General features: G+C 43.9%; 1 protein-coding gene across 9 annotated transcripts in view; it reads right to left on the bottom strand.

The window, feature by feature from the left end:
• Nucleotides 1-20328, bottom strand: part of GULP1 (GULP PTB domain containing engulfment adaptor 1) — a 1095073-nt gene that overhangs the window by 265678 nt on the left and 809067 nt on the right. For all 9 annotated transcript variants that reach the window (XR_006391011.1, XM_044302630.1, XM_044302637.1 and 6 more), the window contains one exon: nucleotides 10483-10577. Coding sequence is in view for 8 of the 9 variants with exons in the window: in XM_044302630.1 (XP_044158565.1) it covers nucleotides 10483-10577 (95 nt within the window). In the remaining variant the exon portion in view is untranslated. The remainder of the gene's footprint in view (nucleotides 1-10482; nucleotides 10578-20328) is intronic.

Genomic DNA, 20328 nt, shown 5'->3' with positions numbered 1-20328 from the left:
CAACTATATGAATTTTATGGAGACTGTGGGCAACTATATGAATTTTATGGAGACTGTGGGCAACTATATGTATTTTATGGAGACTGGGGGCAAGTATATGTATTTTAGGGACACTGGTGGGCAACTAAATGTATTTTATGGAGACTGGGGGGCAATTATATAAAATGGATGCACACTGGGGGCAACTATATAAAATGGATCCACACTGGGTACAACTTTATGAATTTTATGGACACTGGTGGGCAACTATATGTATTTTATGGAGACTGGGGGCAACTATATGAATTTTATTGACACTGGGGGCAACTATATGAATTTTATGGACACTGGGGGCAACTATATGAATTTTATGTACACTGGTGACTGGTATGGTTTGGATTATAAATATATGTCATATATAGAATGGTGGAGAGATAGTACAGGTGTAGGAGTGAAATAACACTGATATTTAGCAGAGCTAGGTATGCGCTGGAACATTCTCAGTGATTGGTGTGGTTGGGATTATCAATATATGTCATATATAGAAAAGTGGAGAGATAGTACAGGTGTAGGACTGAAAAAACACTGATATGTAGCAGAGCTAGGTATGCGCTGGAACATTCTCAGTGATTGGTGTGGTTGGGATTATCAATATATGTCATATATAGAATGGTGGTGAGATAGTACAGGTGTATGTCACAGACGGTGTACAGGAAACAAGACAATACAACATGCATATATGACTCACTGGATCCAAAGCTAAGAAACCAAAAGGGAGACCCCTGCACAAGACCTGGCACTTTCCCTGGCTGCTCAGCCTATGCAAAAATCCCAAAGGTGGATGGTTGCATATCCACGTACCTTGACTATATAACACCTGAACACCCTACAATAGTGAGGGGACACGACCACCGGCTCCCTTCACCAGACACGGAGGGAGTCAGGGTCACCTGGGATCCAGCAAACAGAAAATAACAGATAAATGTACAGCACTTAACTTAGTAGCAGACTGGGAAATAGGATCAGCATGCACACACACTCCAGGAAGAAGTATAAGCCGCCCAGTAATGCATTATGGGGCGGAATTTAAAGAGATGCAATCAGTCCAACTACATGACAGCTGAGAGAGGCTAACGAGATGAGGAACTGAACACCACAACAAAGAAAACTCAAGGAGGAGGTTCTGAAAGGCTTCTGTCAGAGCTTCTCAGCTGTCTGGTTGTGACAGTACCCCTCCCTCTACGACTGGACTCCGGACACTCAGAGCACACCTTCTCAGGATGAGACCTATGGAAAGCCCTGATGAGATGAGAGGCCTTAATGTCCGTCACTGGGACCCACATCCTCTCCTCAGGACCATAACCCTCCCAATGAACAAGGTACTGGAGAGAACCACGGACAAGACGAGAATCCACAATCCTAGAGACCTGAAATTCAAGATTCCCATCAACCATAATCGGAGGAGGAGGCAAAGGCGAGGGTACAATGGGTTGAACATAAGGTTTCAATAAGAACTTATGAAAAACATTATGGATCTTCCAAGTCTGAGGAAGATCAAGACGGTAGGCAACAGGATTGATGACAGACAGGATTTTGTAAGGCCCAATAAACCTAGGACCCAACTTCCAGGAGGGAACCTTCAATTTGATATTCTTCGTAGACAACCACACCAGATCACCAACATTCAGGTCCGGACCAAGCACGCGTCTTATATCTCTCACTCATGCTCTTTAGATTATCCTGAATCTTTTGCCAAATAGATGACAAAGACGAGGAGAATCTGTCCTCATCAGGTAAACCAGAAGACCCCTCTCCCGAGAAAGTCCCAAACTGCAGATGAAACCCATATGCACCAAAAAATTGTGACTTATCAGAGGACTCCTGACGACGGTTATTTAAAGCAAACTCAGCAAGGGACAAAAAAAAAAAAACCAATCCTCCTGATTCTCCGCCACAAAACAGCGCAGATATGTCTCCAGATTCTGATTGACGCGCTCTGTCTGGCCATTCGACTGCGGGTGGAAAGCAGAAGAGAATGACAACCGAACCCCCAAGCGAGAACAGAAAGCCTTCCAGAATCTGGAAACAAACTGCGTGCCCCTATCAGAGACTATGTCTGAAGGAATACCGTGCAATTTGACAATGTAATCAATAAATGCCTGCGCCAGCGTCTTAGCATTGGGCAAACCAGGAAAAGGGATGAAATGCACCATTTTGCTAAAACGGTCCACCACCACCAGAATCACAGTCTTCCCCGAGGAACGAGGCAGGTCCGTTATGAAGTCCATGGACAAATGTGTCCAAGGACGGGAAGGAATGGGTAAGGGAAGGAGAGGACCTGATAACCGTGAATGAGGGACTTTGGCACAAGCGCAAGTCTCGCAGGCTGCCACAAAACCCTCAACCGACTTACGAAGCGCAGGCCACCAGAATCTCCCAGCGATGAGATCCAGTGTGGCTCTTTCCCCCGGGTGCCCAGCAAGGACCGTATCGTGGTGTTCCTTAAAAATCTTGTGTCTTAAAGCGAGAGGCACAAACAACCTCCCAGGAGGACAAAGATCAGGAGCCTCTGACTGGGCTGCCTGCACCTCTGCCTCCAATTCAGAAAAAAGAGCAGAGACCACCACACCTTCAGCCAAGATGGGACCCGGGTCTTCAAAATTCCCGCCTCCCGGAAAACAACGTGACAGGGCATCTGTCTCGGGTTCAGACGCTTGGCTGACTCCAAGTAGGCCAGATTTTTCTGATCAGTAGATACGGTAATAGGGTGTCTGGCTCCCTCTAGCCAATGGCGCCATTCCTCAAAAGCCAACTTGATGGCCAACAATTCCCTATCTCCCACATCGTAATTTCTCTCTGCGGAGGAGAGTTTTTTCGAGAAAAAGGCACACGGTCGCCATTTGGCAGGAGAGGAACCCTGAGACAAGACCGCCCCCAAACCCACCTCAGAAGCATCAACCTCAACTATGAAGGGTAAAGAAATATCAGGTTGCACCAAGATTGGAGCGGAAGCAAAACTCTCCTTGATATTAGAAAAAGCCTTACGCGCCTCTACTGACCAAGAAGAAAAATCGACACCCTTTCTGGTCATATCAGTGAGTGGTTTAACAATAGAGGAATAATTCAAAATAAACTTCCTGTAATAATTGGCAAAGCCCAAAAAACGCATCAGCGCCTTCTGATTCTCAGGAAGCTCCCACTCAAGCACAGCGCGGACCTTCTTGGGGTCCATGCGAAAACCAGAAGCGGAGAGAAGAAACCCCAGAAATTGAATTTCTGGAACCGCAAACACACATTTTTCCAGTTTTGCATATAATTTATTCTCCCGCAGGATGAGCAAGACCTGACGTAAATGTTCCTTATGAGTTTTGAAATCAGGAGAAAAAAATCAAAATGTCATCCAAATACACCAATACAAATTTTCCCATCAAATGATAAAAAATGCTGTTCACAAAATGCTGAAAAACGGCTGGGGCATTCATCAAACCAAAAGGCATAACCAAATTCTCAAAATGGCCCTCAGGGGTATTGAAGGCCGTCTTCCATTCGTCTCCTTCTCTGACCCTGACCAGGTTGTATGCCCCTCTTAGATCTAATTTGAAAAAGACTTTAGCCCCAACAACCTGGTTAAACAGGTCCGGGATCAGAGGAAGCGGATAAGGGTCACGAATAGTGATACTGTTCAGCTCCCTGAAATCCAGACAAGGTCTTAAAGAACCATCTTTTTTCTTAACAAAGAAAAAACCAACGGCAACAGGTGACTTCGAGGGTCGTATGTGTCCTTTTCTCAGACTCTCATAGATATAAGCACGCATAGCGATCGTTTCAGGTTGGGAAAGATTGTATAAACGAGATTTAGGCAGCTTGACGCCTGGGATGAGATTAATAGGCCAATCGTACTCCCTGTGTGGGGGCAAATCCTGAACTCCACTCTCAGAGAAGACATCCAAAAATTCAGAGAGAAAAGATGGTACAGTCTTAGTAGAAACCTCAGAAACAGATGTCGTAAGGCAATTCTCTCTGCAAAAGTCGCTCCAACCATTTATTTGCCTCGCTTGCCAATCAATGGTGGGGTTATGTTTAGTGAGCCAGGGTAGCCCCAACACTAGAGGAGTAGGTAAACCGCTAAGGACGAAACATGACACATCCTCAACATGAGCATCACTCACAATTAAACGGATATTGTGAACTATGCCCTTTAATGATTTCTGAGAAAGTGGAGCGGAATCAATAGCAAAAACAGGAATATCCTTTCCCAAAGTGCACACCTGGAAACCATGAGTTATTGCAAATTGATTATCAATGAGATTGACAGCTGCTCCACTATATACAAAAATCTCACAAAAAATGCTCTTGCTCTCTAGCGCCACCCTAGCAGGCAGGACAAAACGGGAACTACAAGCAAACGGAAAACCTTCAATTTCCGCCTCAACCCTGCCAATAGTAACAGACGGAACATTTTTAAAATATTTTTTCCTCTTTGTTTCTTTATTACTCCCAGAGAACTGCCTGAATCTCCTAGAGGGACAAACATTTGCCAAATGATTTATACCTCCACAACAAAAACAAACCCTCCCATGCGGGCTGAATCTTCTATTGTCAGAAGCAATCAACCCCAGCTGCATGGGCTCCTGCTCAGAAGGGGCTGACAGCGACAGAGACCCCTGCGCACAGAATGGGACCGCTGCACTGTCCTGGGACTGAGTATGACAGGAAGGAGAGATCTCTCCTCTCTCTCTAAGACGCCTGTCAATCCGAACGGCCTGAGACATAGCAGAGTCCAAGGAAATAGGCCTCTCATGAAAGGCAAATGCATCTTTCAATCCCTCTGAAAGACCATGGCAAAATTGACTTCGGAGTGCAGCATCATTCCAACCAGTATCAGCTGCCCATCTCCGAAATTCTGAGCAGTATATCTCTGCGGATTGTTTACCCTGGCATAATAGACGTAGTCTAGACTCAGCCAGAGCAATACGATCCGGATCATCATATATCTGACCCAGGGCTAAAAAGAATTCATCCACTGAACGGAGAGGCCGTGCCCCCTCCGGCAGCGAAAAGGCCCAGGATTGAGCATTACCCCTGAGCAGCGATATAATGATCCCCACCCTCCGTTCTTCATCACCAGAGGAATGGGGAAGAAGGCGAAAATGGAGTTTGCAAGCCTCTCTGAAACGCACAAAATTCTCACTACCCCCGGAGAACGTATCCGGGAGCTAGATCTTAGGCTCAGAACAATCTCCATGAACGCAAGCTGAACCGGTCACTTGAAGCTGAGAAAAAGTCTTACGGAGATCAGTTACCTCCAATGAAAGACCCTGGAAGCGTTCAGCCAAAAGTGAAACCGGATCCATGCTTGAGACTGTTTTGGCGGCTTATAATGTCACGGAAGGTGTACAGGAAACAAGACAATACAACATGCATATATGACTCACTGGATCCAAAGCTAAGGAACCAAAAGGGAGACCCCTGCACAAGACCTGGCACTTTCCCTGGCTGCTCAGCCTATGCAAAAATCCCAAAGGTGGATGGTTGCATATCCACGTACCTTGACTATATAACACCTGAACACCCTACAATAGTGAGGGGACACGACCACCGGCTCCCTTCACCAGACACGGAGGGAGTCAGGGTCACCTGGGATCCCGCAAACAGAAAATAACAGATAAATGTACAGCACTTAACTTAGTAGCAGACTGGGAAATAGGATCAGCATGCACACACACTCCAGGAAGAAGTATAAGCCGCCCAGCAATGCATTATGGGGCGGAATTTAAAGGGATGCAATCATTCCAACTACATGACAGCTGAGAGAGGCTAACGAGATGAGGAACTGAACACCACAACAAATAAAACTCAAGGAGGAGGTTCTGAAAGGCTTTTGTCAGAGCTTCTCAGCTGTCTGGTTGTGACAGTGTAGGACTGAAATAACACTATGTGGCAGAGCTAGGTATGCGCTGAAACATTCTCAGTGATTGGTGTGGTTGGGATTATCAATATATGTCATATATAGAATGGTGGTGAGATAGTACAAGTGTAGGACTGACATAACACTGATATGTAGCAGAGCTAGTTATGCGCTGGAACATTCTCGGTGATTGGTGTGGTTGGGATTATCAATATATGTCATATATAGAATGGTGGAGAGATAGTACAAGTGGAGGGTAATACACTGATATGTAGCTGAGTTGAATATGCACGTTATTACTGAAATGTAGTACAGCTCTAAATGGTAACAAATCTGCATCTGTGCTGTTCAGTGATTTTTTTTTAGGAGACAAGAAAACGACTCATATGGATACTAGCAGACATGCATTTGGGCTGCAGTAAATTACAGTTTCTGCTGCACAGATAGGCTTTGGAATAGATATGAAAAGTTTTTTGTGTAGTTAGTATTCAGGACATCCAAATGGTAGTCTCTAAAATCACTTTCCATTGCTTACTGAGTGATCAGAGTCCACAGCAGGAGAAATGAGCTTCAGCCAGACTGGTGAGTCATACTTTTCACATGAACGAGCACGCAGGACTCAGCTCTCAGTGTGATGTCATAAGGAGGTGTGGCCGGCCTTCACTCTAGCTGCCTAAGCCCGCCCAGCCTTATCTGCAGAAAAGCAGGAAGTGATTTGTGAAGTAACTGCAACTCTGGCTGATTTTGCAAGATGGGAAAACCCCTTTAAGAGTGGGTAGTGGAAGGTAATAATTGGTGTGCTAAGATGGCGGACCAGTAACCATTACCAACGTCATATTCACTATTGTATGAACTACAGAATCCAAAAATAAATAAAAAATAAGATCCTAACTAACCTGATTAATTTAAATTGATTTGCTCATCTATACACTTAGCTTGCGATCATATAAATGTGACCATGTAATCACCTCATGGAGAGAATTATATGACTGTGATAAGGATTAGCAAATTTAGTTCTAATTTCTATGTATTTGCAAAGAAATTCAATTTAGGTTTAGTGGATAGGCTAGCCAAGACATAATGTCACATTCAAATCAGTTTTCCTTCAGTAAGGAAGTTGTCTTACATTTAGAAGTGGCAGAGGTTCCACCAAAGTTATTTAGAGGCCAGCACCTGTTCATAACTCCAGCAGATCCACCGCCAGAAACAGGGGTTATAAATAAATGTGCCGCTAAGTATCTGTAGTGTCCCACTAGGTAGGAGTGGGCACTACACAAGGGTCAATTGGGTAACGTGTTACTTCTGCTCACAAGGGACAGTGATATTGTCTTGATCTATGCATTTAATGTAATTTACTGTGTGTATTACATATGATGGTCCCCCCTGTTATATGCTTATCAGGCCTAGTGGGGTGTAATTTAACATTCCAGACACTAGAGGGAGATAGGGAGCCCCTAGTATAAATGTCCAGGCCCAGATAGGGAGGTGTGAGGTCATAGTCAGGAGTCTGTGGAGACAGAAGTGAGAAGGCACCAGCCCAAGATATGCTGAGGGCCTCCTCTTGACATGCAGCTGGATAGTCCTGGTTTCTAGCTGCACCAGGAGGCTAGGAAGAGTACAGCCTGCCTGGAGACCAGTAATCCAACCAACACAGATGAGACACCCCAGTAGTAGGAGAGCACCTCCTGGGAGCAACCTGCAGTATCCCTCACAGCAAGGACAATACCACAAGAACAGCTAAGTAACCTGATGGGCAGAAGTGTTTAATATAGAGCAAGTGCCAATACTGGAGGAAGGATTATATATACCAAAGATTTAAGCCAGCACTTAGGCATCCTTGGGATCCAGACAGCTAGAATAGCTGTGGGGATAGAGCAGCATTGCACTGCAAAGTATTAACTATATACCCTCCAAGTATCTTGCAAGATTATACCTGCCATTCTGTGAAGTAAACCTGCTGTGTATTTGGAACTTTAAAGGACTGCATTATCTGCTGTAACTGCATGTACAAAGTTGGACTGTTTCCATCAAGTAAAGCAACGTTTGGGTTACCAACTGCGTACTCAATTAATCCTCCTGCAAACCGGTATGCCACCGTTACAGGCACTGGCATCACGATCCTTAAAGGGACCTCACCTAAGGCACTCAAAACACCTACAACATCCAGGGCACCTCACATACCATCAGGTCTGGTCCCTATCTACAGAGTGTGCCCCAGAGGAACTAGTGTCTACCTCTCCTTCACTGCATATACCTGCAGGTCTGGCGTGCTGCATATCTCACACAAGCAGTTGTAATGTTCCTATCCAAAGTCAATACTCAGACATTTGAACAGGTCTTAAAGGGGTTGTCTCACTTCAGTAGATTTTATCATGTAGAAAAAGTAGTATTTATCATGTAGAAAAAGTTAATACAAGGCACTTACTGATGTATTGTGATTGTCAATATTGTCTCCTTTGCTGGCTTAATTCATTTTTACATCACATTATACACTGCTTGTTTCCAGGTGTTATGACCACACTAGAATTCGGCAGCGGTGGCTGTGCTTGCACTCTACAGGAAAAGGCACTGGCCTCTCTGGTGGCTAAGACTATAAGAGCACGCATAGACCAGCGTTTTTTTCCTATAGTTTGCAAATACGACCACTGCTGCTGGTGGTCGTCGTAACACCTGGATATGAGCAGTGTGTAATACGGTATGATAGAAAAATGAATCAAGCCAGCAAAGGAGACAATACAAACAATCACAACACATTAATAAGTGTCTTAGGCCTCTTTCACATGAGCGTGGCGGATTGGCTCCGTATGCGTTTAGTGAAACTCGCACCATTTTGCAAGCAAGTTCAGTCAGTTTTGTCTGCAATTGCATTCATGCGGATGCATTGTATTTTGATGCGTTTTTCCCGTGCGCGATAAAAAAACTGAAGGTTTACAAACAACATCTCTTCGCAACCATCAGTGAAAGACGCATTGCATCCGCACTCGTTTCCAGATGCAATGCATTTTTCACTGAAGCCCCATTCACTTCTATGGGGCCAGGGCTGCGTGAAAAATGCTGCATATAGAACATGCTGCATTTTTCACGAAACACAGAACTGATAAGTGAAAAAAACGCTCATGTACACAGACCCATTAAAATGAATGGGTCAGGATTCAATGCGGGTGTGATGCGTTCATGTCACACATCGCACCCGTGCGGAAAACTCACTTGCGTGAAAGAGGCCTTATATTAACTTTCTCTACATAATAAATGCCATTTGCTGAAGTGGGACAACCCCTTTAAAGCATAACTTGGATAATAGCTAAGCCAGCATGCCTATATTCTCAATGCTGTTTTAGAGAAAGAGCTCTGATAACTGTACTGTAACTGTAATCATTTGCAAACTTTGTAAGATTATACAACTTTAACATTACTTAAAGAATGACATTTATTTGGGGAAACCTGAATAACCATTTAATATTAATACTTGGCATATAGCAGAGATGCCCAACCTGCGGCCCTCCAGCTGTTGTAAAACTGCAATTCCCAGCATGCCTCATCAGTCTACAGCAGGGCATGATGGGAGTTGTAGTTTTACAACAGCTGGAGGGCTGCAGCCATGTAGGCAGCCATTTTTTGCCTAACAACATTTTTTTTTTATACTTCTGAAAAATGCAAAAATAAAGTACAAGAAAAAAGACACAAACTTGTTTTAGGAACCTAGCAAGCAAAAGTTTTAGTTGCTATTTTTACACTTCATTGTATTTGTCCATAAACAGAAAAATTAATCTTGCAGTGTACAGTATAAACTGATACAGTTCAAAGCTTTACTTCTGTTTCAACTCATATCACATGTCTTCATGTTCAACATATTAAAAAGGAAATTTTCACAATACTAACCATCTCTGCCGCTATAATCCAATGAAGCATTGAAGGAAACCAGAAAGACAAACTCAAATCAGCTGAATTTAGTCACCAAGGGCAAATACTAACTGACAGGTGGAACTCATTTTTTAAACACTTTCCGCAGTTTTCTCTGTAGAGCAGGGGTCAGCAACCTTCTGCACTCCAGATGCTATGAAACTACAACTCCCAGCATGCAAACTTACTTGGCTGCTATTGTAACTCCCACAGAAGTGCAAGGAGGATTCTGGGAGTTGCAGTTTCAGAACCTCTGGAGTGCTGGAGGCTGCTGATCCCTGTAGAGCTTTCAGCTTTTATCTGCAGACTGTAACTTTCTGTTTACACTGGTTCTGTCAGGAGATAAGGGCTACACATGGGCCTGTCAGAGCAGCTCTCTGATGGACTCAGTGTAAACAGAAAGGGACATCTGCAAGCAGAAGCTGTACAGAAGAAACCGAAGAAACATTTTAGTAAAGACTTACTGAAAAAGAAATTGCCCAAAATAAGTAGAATCCAATAATAAAAAAACATGTCCCAAAGGTGTCCCTAGCCTTTAGCTTCAGAAAAGGCAAGATCTAAATGTATAAATTGCGAGTTTTACTGAATATTTTCTACAAAACTATATATCAATCTGCCCAACTTCTCCTGTTCTATAACATGCAGCCTGCTGATGGCACTGCATTTTGTGTGACAGAGCCTCTTTAATAACTTACCTGCATCTCATCAAGTTTAGACTGTATATCTGGTGTATAGTCACCCACAGCACAGCAAAATGGATCAAATGGTTCTGCTCCAAACACATCTTTTTCTAAAAGACATAATACATTTAGAACATACTGTTATTTTATTTAGATTACTTATTATCAGTATTTTATTTTTCATTTTTATAAAAAGCCTTTAAGGGTCCCCACACAAGAATTTGGCTCTGGCATTTTCTAGCAAAAAAACCTCACCACTAGTTTTTCCCCTATAGAGAGGGTGATATGAAAATGTATAAAGTATCTCCAAAAGCTACAGCATGCAGCATATTTTGAATGAAACATAAGCAAAAAAGAGAAAGGGCATCTAATGAAGAAAATCGCCCGTGCCAAAAAACACTTGTGTGCCCTGCATTTCATGTTTTCCATAGGCCTTCAGTTCTGGAGCTAGTGTTTTTACCAGAAAAAAAGCAGCATGCAAAAAACACCACAAAAAGTGAAAAAACAAACAGAAAAATTGCATCAAAAGCCTTCATGTGAAAGCACCCTAAGGACCCTTGCAGACGAGCGTGAGCAGATTAGGTCCGGATGCGTTCAGTTAAAAATCTGCGATTTCGCAAGCAAGTACATTCAGTTTTGTATGCAATCGTGTTCAGTTGTTCAGTTTTTATTGCGCAGGTGCAATGCACATTGATGTGTTTTTCACTTGTGTGATAAAAAACTGAAGGTTTACAAATAACATCCCTTAGCAACCATCCGTGAAAAACGCATCACATCAGCACTTGCTTGTGGATGCAATGCAATTTTCACACAGCCCCATTCACTTCTATAGAGCTAGCGTTGCGGAAAAAACACAGAATATAGAGCATGCTGCGATTTTCTCTCAACGAACAAGTGATGCGTGAAAACCAACGCTCATGTACACAGACCCATTGAAAGGAATTCACATGACATTTTTCCCATCCTTTTAAGATTTACAAAAAACATATACGTTAAACGGATGCCTCAGATTCCTGCCATAGAGTGGCATCCATTCACCATAAAAATAAATAAAAAGTATACTTTTTTTTTTACCATTGTAAAAAAAATATATACTTTTTTTAACCAGACTGTGCAGGATACAAGAAAGCGATGTGCTGCATTTTTGTATCCTTTTTTTTTTGTTGCAACATATACGTCAAACGGAGGCATAAAACGTGATGTGAACCCACCCTAAGGTGGCAAATAAGGCCCCCACATATATTTTTGGAAACCAACTTTACAATATTCTGTAGTCAGGGGCACACCCAGAAAGTAGAGAGAAAGAAAGGTTTTCAAGTAATTGGGGCACTTGTGGCACTCATTCTTCAAAGCTATTCGGACGACTAATTCAGCCAGTTCAGACCAGAATTGAATTTTAAGAAATTAGCTCATGTCTATCCAGCAGGAAATCTTAATTATAGCTTTTAATTGAGAAAAATGCTCAATTATGTATCATTCAACCTTCTTCAGACTATTCACCTGTATGCCAAAAGCACACGTCTGGTCTCCCCTGATTTGTTTACGAATTTGCTGAATTCCCATTACCATAAAAGATTTAACTGAACCATTATGGCCAGAGATAAAATACGCTACTGCATCGGAGATGTTCATGTCCTTGTGGTTCGGAATATGATTTACATGTTTCAGGATTCGAACCTTTAACTTTTTGGTTGAGCAATCTAGCAATGTAGGTCAAAAGTTAACACATAGTTATGTATACTTTAGGCCTCATGCACACGACCGTATTTTGTTTCCGTGTCCGAGCAGATAGGATGCGGACCCATTCATTTCAATTGGTCCGCAAAAAACGCGGACAGCACACCGTGTGCTGTGCTTCAGTATGTCCGTTCCGTTGCTCCGCAAAAAAAGTTTGTTTGCGGACAAGTATAGGCATTATTACAATGGATCCACAAAAAAAAGGATCCGCAAAAAAAACAGATGCCATACTGAGCGTCACCCGTTTTTTTTTTTGCGGATCCGCAATTTGTGGACCGCAAAACACATATCGTCGTGTGCATGTAGCCTTATAGTCAGTGTTACAACACATAATTCTTAATCCAAAATTGATGTGTGCCATATGTGTCTTTGAAGCATTTATCTACAGTAACCTATTTGCACATCTTACACAGGAAATGGAAAAAAAAACATGTCCTTTTGCTCAAAAACCATTGATGCCATTCTGAGAGCAGCATGTGGTCTGAAAGCATGTGTCATGGATGTGACTTTGAATCCAGTGGGAAAAAAAAAAAATCAGAAGACTGTTTGCAGCTGAGGCCTTTTGCACACAAACACATTTTTTTTTCCGTTTCCGTTCCGGTTTTTTTGCATTCCGTATACGGAACCATTCATTTCTATGGATCCGCAAAAAAAAAAAGGTACTCCATATGCCTTCCGTTTCCATATTTCCGTTTTTCTGTTCCATTCAAAGATAGAACATGTCCTATTATTGTCCGCGTAACGAACAAGGATAGTACTGTTCTATCAGGGGCCCAGCTGTTCAGTTTGGCAAAAAACGTAATGCACATAGACGTCATCTGTATTCTTTGCAAATTCGTTTTTTGCGGTCCGCAGATCACTGAAAAAGCCATACGGTCATGTGCAAGATGCCTTATAAGCAGAATGAAAAAGCAAGTTTGCGAGCCTTTGAGTGTTAAGCATTACCAGGGGCAGACTGGGAATGTTAAGTGGCCCTGGAAAAAACATAAAAGTGGCCCAATGTTGTAGGCAAAACCCAATTGCCAGGTGATGAAGCAATGCAAGTAGGCAGGTATCAGTGTCCTGAGAACGACTATACAGTTTAAAGGCTCACGCATACGGTGGGTCCTCAATACACGGGGCACCAGCCGTGTGCACCCCGCATCACGGGTGTGGACCCATTAACTTTAATGGGTCCACAAACCTGGAGGTGCGGTGCTGAAGCACGGATCTGAACCCCACGGAAACACTACTGAGTGCTTTTGTGGTGTTTCTGGCCATGCCTCCACACAGCAAAAAAGCAGTGCATGCACTCGTTTTTGGGGTGCGGACCATCGGAATACACCATAGACCGCATAGATTATTGAATGGATACTCTGTCACGTATAAATCAATAGAAAATAATCATATAAAGAAAGTGACTTTTTAAAATTACATTTATTATACTAAAAAGGGTATAGGTATATACTGTATGTACCACACACAAAGTGCAAGGAGACATGCAAATATTTGAAATTCTTACAGAGGAGTCAAAACCCCCAGGTAGACATCCATAGTGACAGGATAGAAAAAGGAAATTTGAGGAAAAACAATGTCTATAGATAAGACAGGGAGAGATAAATCTCACCCTAAATTGCCCTACAGACTTCTTGGCCCAGGGCGGCCCCCTGATGGTGGAGGTTCCCTATCCCCGAACCTAGTCCTATCCAGTCCCTGTTAAGACCCTAAAAGGGGACGATGATTCAATAACGGGTGTCAATGGTCACCCCAATGAATGGGTACCACTGAAACACATCAAATAAAGAAAGGAGACCCCAACGCTTTTCACCTAGAACTTTTTAGGCTCATCAGGGGGTGATCTCAAAACAGATCATAAAGATATAAATATGATACTTAGCTCAAAGCTGGATATAAATGGTATTGCTGACCACCAAAGATATGGCTGTCCTGCTGCAAGTACCTATAGAGGATATATATATAATTAATAAGTACAAATCCGGCATCGTCTGGAAAAATACACTCACAGAAAGCTCGGATGCATCTAATCAAAAAGAAAAACCTACTCACATATGGACAGATGATACAGTCCCAAAACAAAGTTGCTTGAGCCATAGTATGCCTGGCCAAGATCGCGCTATTTATTCAGACTGGTACGCTTGCCCAGAACCTACATCCGGATGCCAGTAAGCTACTTCCGGTAGTTGGACCGCACTTTGAAGCGCACCACCTTACTTCCTAGGTAACTTCCGGTGAAATGGAACGCACCGTGAACCGCATGTTGTTACTGTGCGTCAGGCCCAGAGACTGGAAGTTCTTATACATCACTTCCGGTTTTATGGTGAAACGCACACTGGAACGCAAATCGCGTTCCAAAACAGCTATGGATAACATAACAATGGTATATTCATTATTTATCCATAGTCTTTTAGCAAGGTATTAATCATAGGTGAAATAGAAGTCCATATTTTAATATTAGCGACTGAAATTGGCCAGGAATCAATAAATAAAGGGACATACAAAGAGATGTCTCCCAAAATTTTAGTAGATAATCACCGAATGATGTCATACATTTGGGTCACCCCCTCGATATCAACAATGAAGGGGAAATGACACCAAAGTGTTAAGATATGGCAAACTAATATTTGTTTGCCAATTACAAAATGCTTTATGCATCTATATTGCCAGTAAAAAGGCCTCACACGATTACTGAAGCAGAATATACATTAAATGGACCAGGGATTTAAATAAAACACGTGAAAGTTAGTCTTTCATTGAGACCAAGGGGGGACTGGGACAGGAATCGATAAATCCATGCCGTTTCTTTTTGGAGGATCTTCTTGTCCCAGTCGCCCCTTCTCTCAGGAAGAGGGACCACCTTTAAGACAGAGAAACGTGCCAAACCCACATCACCCATATGATAGTCATTGAAGTGGTGAGCCACAGTCGTGTCTTTTGATTTTTTTATATCTTTGATATGTTCACAGATCCTTCTTTGAAATTCTCTTTTTGTTTTGCCTATATAATCCATAGGGCATGTACATTGACAAAAGTATACTACGCCTTTTGTTCTACAATTCACAAAATTCCAGATGGAAAAGGAACGTTGTGTAATGGAACAAATTATTGTTTTCGAGGTGTTAATAAAATTACAGGCTTTGCAGGATCTGCATTTAAAGACACCCAGGGATTTACGGTCTAGCCAAGTGCCCTCTCTTTTAGGACCCTTGTAAAGACTATGAACTAGTCGATCCCGTAAGCTCCTGCCTTTACGGTAGGTAACTTGGGGATATTAATTAATCACCTGTGCTAAATCAGGGTCCATCGTGAGTATTGGCCAATACGTTCTCAGTATTGATACTACCTTTCTGGTACCAGAGTCAAAGGTAGAAATCAGACGTATCAGACCCTCATCTGTCTCATCCCTAGATCTTGGTACCAGAAGGTCCTCCCCCTTCCTAGACTCAGCAAGTGGAAAAAACTCTTTCAGAAGGTTCAATGGATAACCTCTCTGTGCCAGTCTGTTTTTTAAATTTTTTGGGATTCTGAATAAAAGTTACCCCCAGAAGAACAATTTCTGCGAACCCGCAGATACTGTCCCCTGGGAATACCCCTCTTAACAGCAGGGGGTGGTGACTATCCCAATGAGGGATACTGTTGGTAGCTGTAGGTTTCTGGTATACTGACGTGCTTAGGGTCCCCTCAGTTTTTCTTACAACCACATCAAGAAACTTAATTTGTTCTGTCTGAGTTTCATAAGTGAAACTCAGACTGATGTCATTTTGATTCAGGATGTTAATAAACTTCTGAAAATCATATATACTACCCTCCGAGATCAGGAAAACATTGTCAATATAACAAGTCCAAAAAGCGATATTGTCATTCCACCATTGGTGTTGATCTGGGAAGACGTATTTATCCTCCCACCAGCTCAGGAGGAGATTGGCGTAAGTCGGGGCACACAAACTCCCCATCGCCGTCCACCTGAGCTGGTGGTAGAAAGAACCATTAAACAGAAACAAATATGAGTCAATGTATAGTCCAAGAAACGTAAGATAAATTCATTATGCAAGTAAAACTGAGTCCCTCTGGTGTTTAAGAAATAGCAGATAGCTCCCATTCCTTTATCATGTGGGATAGAAGTGTAACGTGATTCCACGTCTATGCTGGCTAAGATACTATTGGGGTTAATAGTCAGGGTTTCTATTTTACGAAGGAAATCCATTGTATCTCTGGTGAAAGATGGCAATGACCAGACAAAATTTTGAAGGACCTTGTCAAGATAGTAGAGTCTATGATGTATCAGGGAATCTATGCCGGATACAATTGGACGACCCTTAAGAGGGTGTACCCCTTTATGTATCTTAGGTAAGCAATAAAAGGTTGCCGTTTGAGGGGCTTTTGGAAGTAAGTAGTCAAATTCAATCTTGTTGATGATTCCCTGTTGTAAACCCTGGACCAGGATTGTATTCAGGTCTGCAAGATACAAGTTGGTTGGATCTGAGGACATTTTTCTATAGCTATTCTTATCATTTAGTAGTGCCAAACACATTTGTTGATACTTAGAATTATCTAAAATTATCTAAAATTATCTAAATTGCCAGCCTTATCAGATTGTTTTATAATTACATTCTTATTCTTCTCTAGATTCCGCAGGGCTTGGAATTCAGAGACAGACAAATTCGGACAATGGAATTCCTTTGTTTGTAATTGTTCTATATCTGAGATTACAAAACGTAAAAAAATGTCAATATGTTCAGTGTTGACAGGGGGTGGCATTTTGGTGCTCAGGGGGCGTAATTTTAGGAAAGGGCCCTTTCCTGGTACTCTTACACCCTCCTCCCAAAGCTCCATAAGATTTTGGAGGTCAGGGTAATCTTCTAAATTTATTCCCAGATCCAGACAAGTTTTTTTTATTTGTGTTCCTAAAGAATTTGTGCCACTTCAATTTTCTCCCAAAGAGATTAAGATCCTTAACCCACGGAAAAAGTGTCATGTTTTGTCTAGGGGACAGAGGACAATCTCTTCTGTAAAAGCCTAATTTCAGCTACCATCAGATTATAACCCGAAAGATTGATTACCTGCAATTGATCTGTCAATTGTTCCTGCTGCGATCCCTTAGCTGATATAAAGAAAGTTACTTTTTAAAATTACCTTTATTATACTAAAAAAGGTATAGGTATATATGCACCACACACGGACCATCGGATGCGGATCATGGACCCCATCCGAGATCCACATGCGGCTGCCCCACGGTCGGGGCCGTACATTGCGGATCACAATTTACAGTCCGCAGCACGGGCCCAGACAGCACACGGTCGTGTGCATGAGCCCTAACTCAGGAGGACACCTGCAGCAGCCAGCCAAGAGCGTATGAGAGCATCAGATAGTTATGTACCTGTTCTATGGCTATGAGGAGGGCTAAGACAGCCCCCTGGGCATCGGCAAAAATGGCGAGTATTAAGGGACGGGGAAGTGGACGTTATTCTGATGGTTCACGCAGGGGCCGTGGCTCAGGGCGCGTTGCAACTGTGCCTGCTGCCAGAGCACAAGGAAAACAGTCATCCACGATACCTAGCTTCATGTCCCAGTTTGCAGGGCGTCGCAAGACAACACTCTTGAAGTCAGACCAGTGCAACCAGGTGGTCGGTTGGATTGCAGCAGATAATGCTTCCACTGGGTTAAGCACCACCCTGTCTTCCACCAAGTCCAGTCTCAGTAGCCAACAGTCTGGTCAACAACACAATCCTCACCCTGGTCATCCTTTCTCCCACCATGTAGAGTCTGGCCAAACAAGCAATCCGGTACTATGAGCTATTTTCACCCCCATCACTTAATTTGGCCCTCTCCCCAAGCACTCTTGACATGAGATCTTGTGCCCTGATTCTCAACCTCTAGAGCCTTCACACTCACAAGATGATCTGTTTAAGGAGGTGGATGATGACGAGACACAGTTGCCATCAAGTCAACCACAATTACTGTCTGTAGAGGTTGATGAAGAGGATGATATACCGTTGTCAATCACTGAAGTTGTGTTGGGGTCAGAAAATAAGGAGGATGATTGGAGTGGGGAAGTTAAAGAGGACTTGGTGGACGTTGAGGTCACTTAGCCAACATGGGAAGGCGGAAATGCAAGCGAGAACAGCAATTCCGAGGGGGAGCGATCTGCAGCACCACAACAGGCTGGAGGAGGCAGTGGGGTGGCAACAGGGAGAAGGCGGGTCACGCCAAACAGGCCCGCAAGTGTTCCACGGAGAACCCCCCTTGCGGAAATCTCCCTTGCAAGGGGTAGGTGTTCCTCGGTATGGCACTTTTATGCGGAAAGTGCAAACAACAAAAGAATATTCGTTTGCAACCTGTGCCATGCCAAAATGAGCTGAGGTGTGAACAGTAGCAACCTCACCACCACCAGCATGATCCGCCACATGGCAGCCAAGCACCGCAATAAGTGGGAGGAATACCTGGGTCCACAATATGTGTCCGCGGGTCACACCACTGCCTCCTCTTCCGCTATGTTGGGTGACGACCAATCGCCTGTCGAAGGCGCAGGCCCGGATGCCTCCAGCGTGCGTGCACCTGTACCGTCGCAAGCACCATCAGCGACCATGTCTTTACCCCAGGCATTTAAATGCAAGCGCAAATACCCAGCCACCCACCCACAGGCCATGGCACTAACCGCCCAACTTTCTAAGTTACTGGTGGTTGAACTGTTGCCATTTAGGCTTGTGGACACCGAGGCCTTTCGCGGCCTGATGTCGGCGACCACCCCTCGGTACTCAGTCCCCAGCCGCCACTATTTTTCCTGGTGTGCCATCCCCACCTTATATCCGCATGTTTCTAACATCATCCATTCCCTGACCAACGCAGTTACTGCTAAGGTCCACCTAACGACTGACACATGGACAACTGCTTGTGGCCAGGGACGCTACATTTCCCTGATGGCACACTGGGTGAATGTAGTGGAGGCTGGGAGCGACTTGTACCCTGGGATGGCACAGGTGCTACCGACGCCCAGGATTGCTTGCCCTACTTCCATCAGGGTTACCGCCAGCACCTATGTAAGTGGCTCCTCCTCCTCCACCTACTCATCCACTTCCACCTCTAAATTCTCCGTGTGCAGCACCAGTCAGCCATCAGCTGGTAGATGGAAGCAGTGTAGCACTGCTGTGGGGATGCGTCAACTGGCCGTGCTGAAGATGATATGCTTAGAAGATAAATAGCACACCGCCGTAGAGCTATGGCAGGGGATAAGAGACCAGACTGAGCTGTAGCTCTAGCCACTCAACCTGCAACCAGGCATGGTTGTGTGTGATAATAGGCGTAACTTGGTGGTGGCTTTGGAGCTCGGCAAGCTCACACACATCCCATGCCTAGCCCACGTCTTTAACTTAGTGGTTCAGCGGTTCCTGAAAACCTACCCCAATTTGTCCAAGCTACTGGGGAAGGTCCGCCGCGTGTGTGCACATTTCTGCAAGTCATCAACAGCTTCAGCCGGTCTGAAAACGCTGCAGCAGCGCTTGAAGTTGCCAGCTCACTGACTGTTGTGCGACGTAAGCATGCGCTGGAACTCCACGTTACACATGTTGGCCAGGCTTTGTGAGCAGCAAAGGGCAGTAATGGAATGCCAGCTGCAGCACGGTCATCTCCTTTCCAGTCACCTTCCGCTCTTCACAAGCGAGGAGTGGGCATGGATGTCTGACCTCTGTGAGGTGTTAAGAAACTTTGAGGAATCTACACAGATTGTGAGAGGTGATAACGCTATTGTCAGTGTAACCATCCCACTTCTGTGTCTACTCAAACGCTCGCTGCTCACAATTAAGGCCGACGCTGTTTGTGGGGAAGAGTTGGAAATGGGGGAAGAAGACATGACCCTGGGTGATAGCCAGAACACCTTCAGTTTGTCTTCTCAGCGCGTATTGGAGGAGGAGGAGCAGGGGACGGTTGCCTCCGCTACACAGGCTAGTAGCCATGGAACTTTAATTCCATCTGTTCAGCGTGGGTGGACAGAAGAGGAGGAAGAGGATGAGGAGGATGAGGAGATGGACAGTCATCCTCCTGATGACGACAGCTAGGTCTTGCCCACTGTTACTCTTACATACATGGCTGACTTCATGTTAGGCTGCCTTTCTCGTGACCCCCGTGTTATAC

Source organism: Bufo gargarizans, chromosome 8 (genome assembly GCF_014858855.1).
Source record: "Bufo gargarizans isolate SCDJY-AF-19 chromosome 8, ASM1485885v1, whole genome shotgun sequence".
In the NCBI taxonomy this organism is placed as follows: Eukaryota; Metazoa; Chordata; class Amphibia; order Anura; family Bufonidae; genus Bufo; species Bufo gargarizans.
The sequence above is the reverse complement of the archived record's forward strand: the minus strand, read 5'-3'. Positions and strand labels throughout refer to the sequence as shown.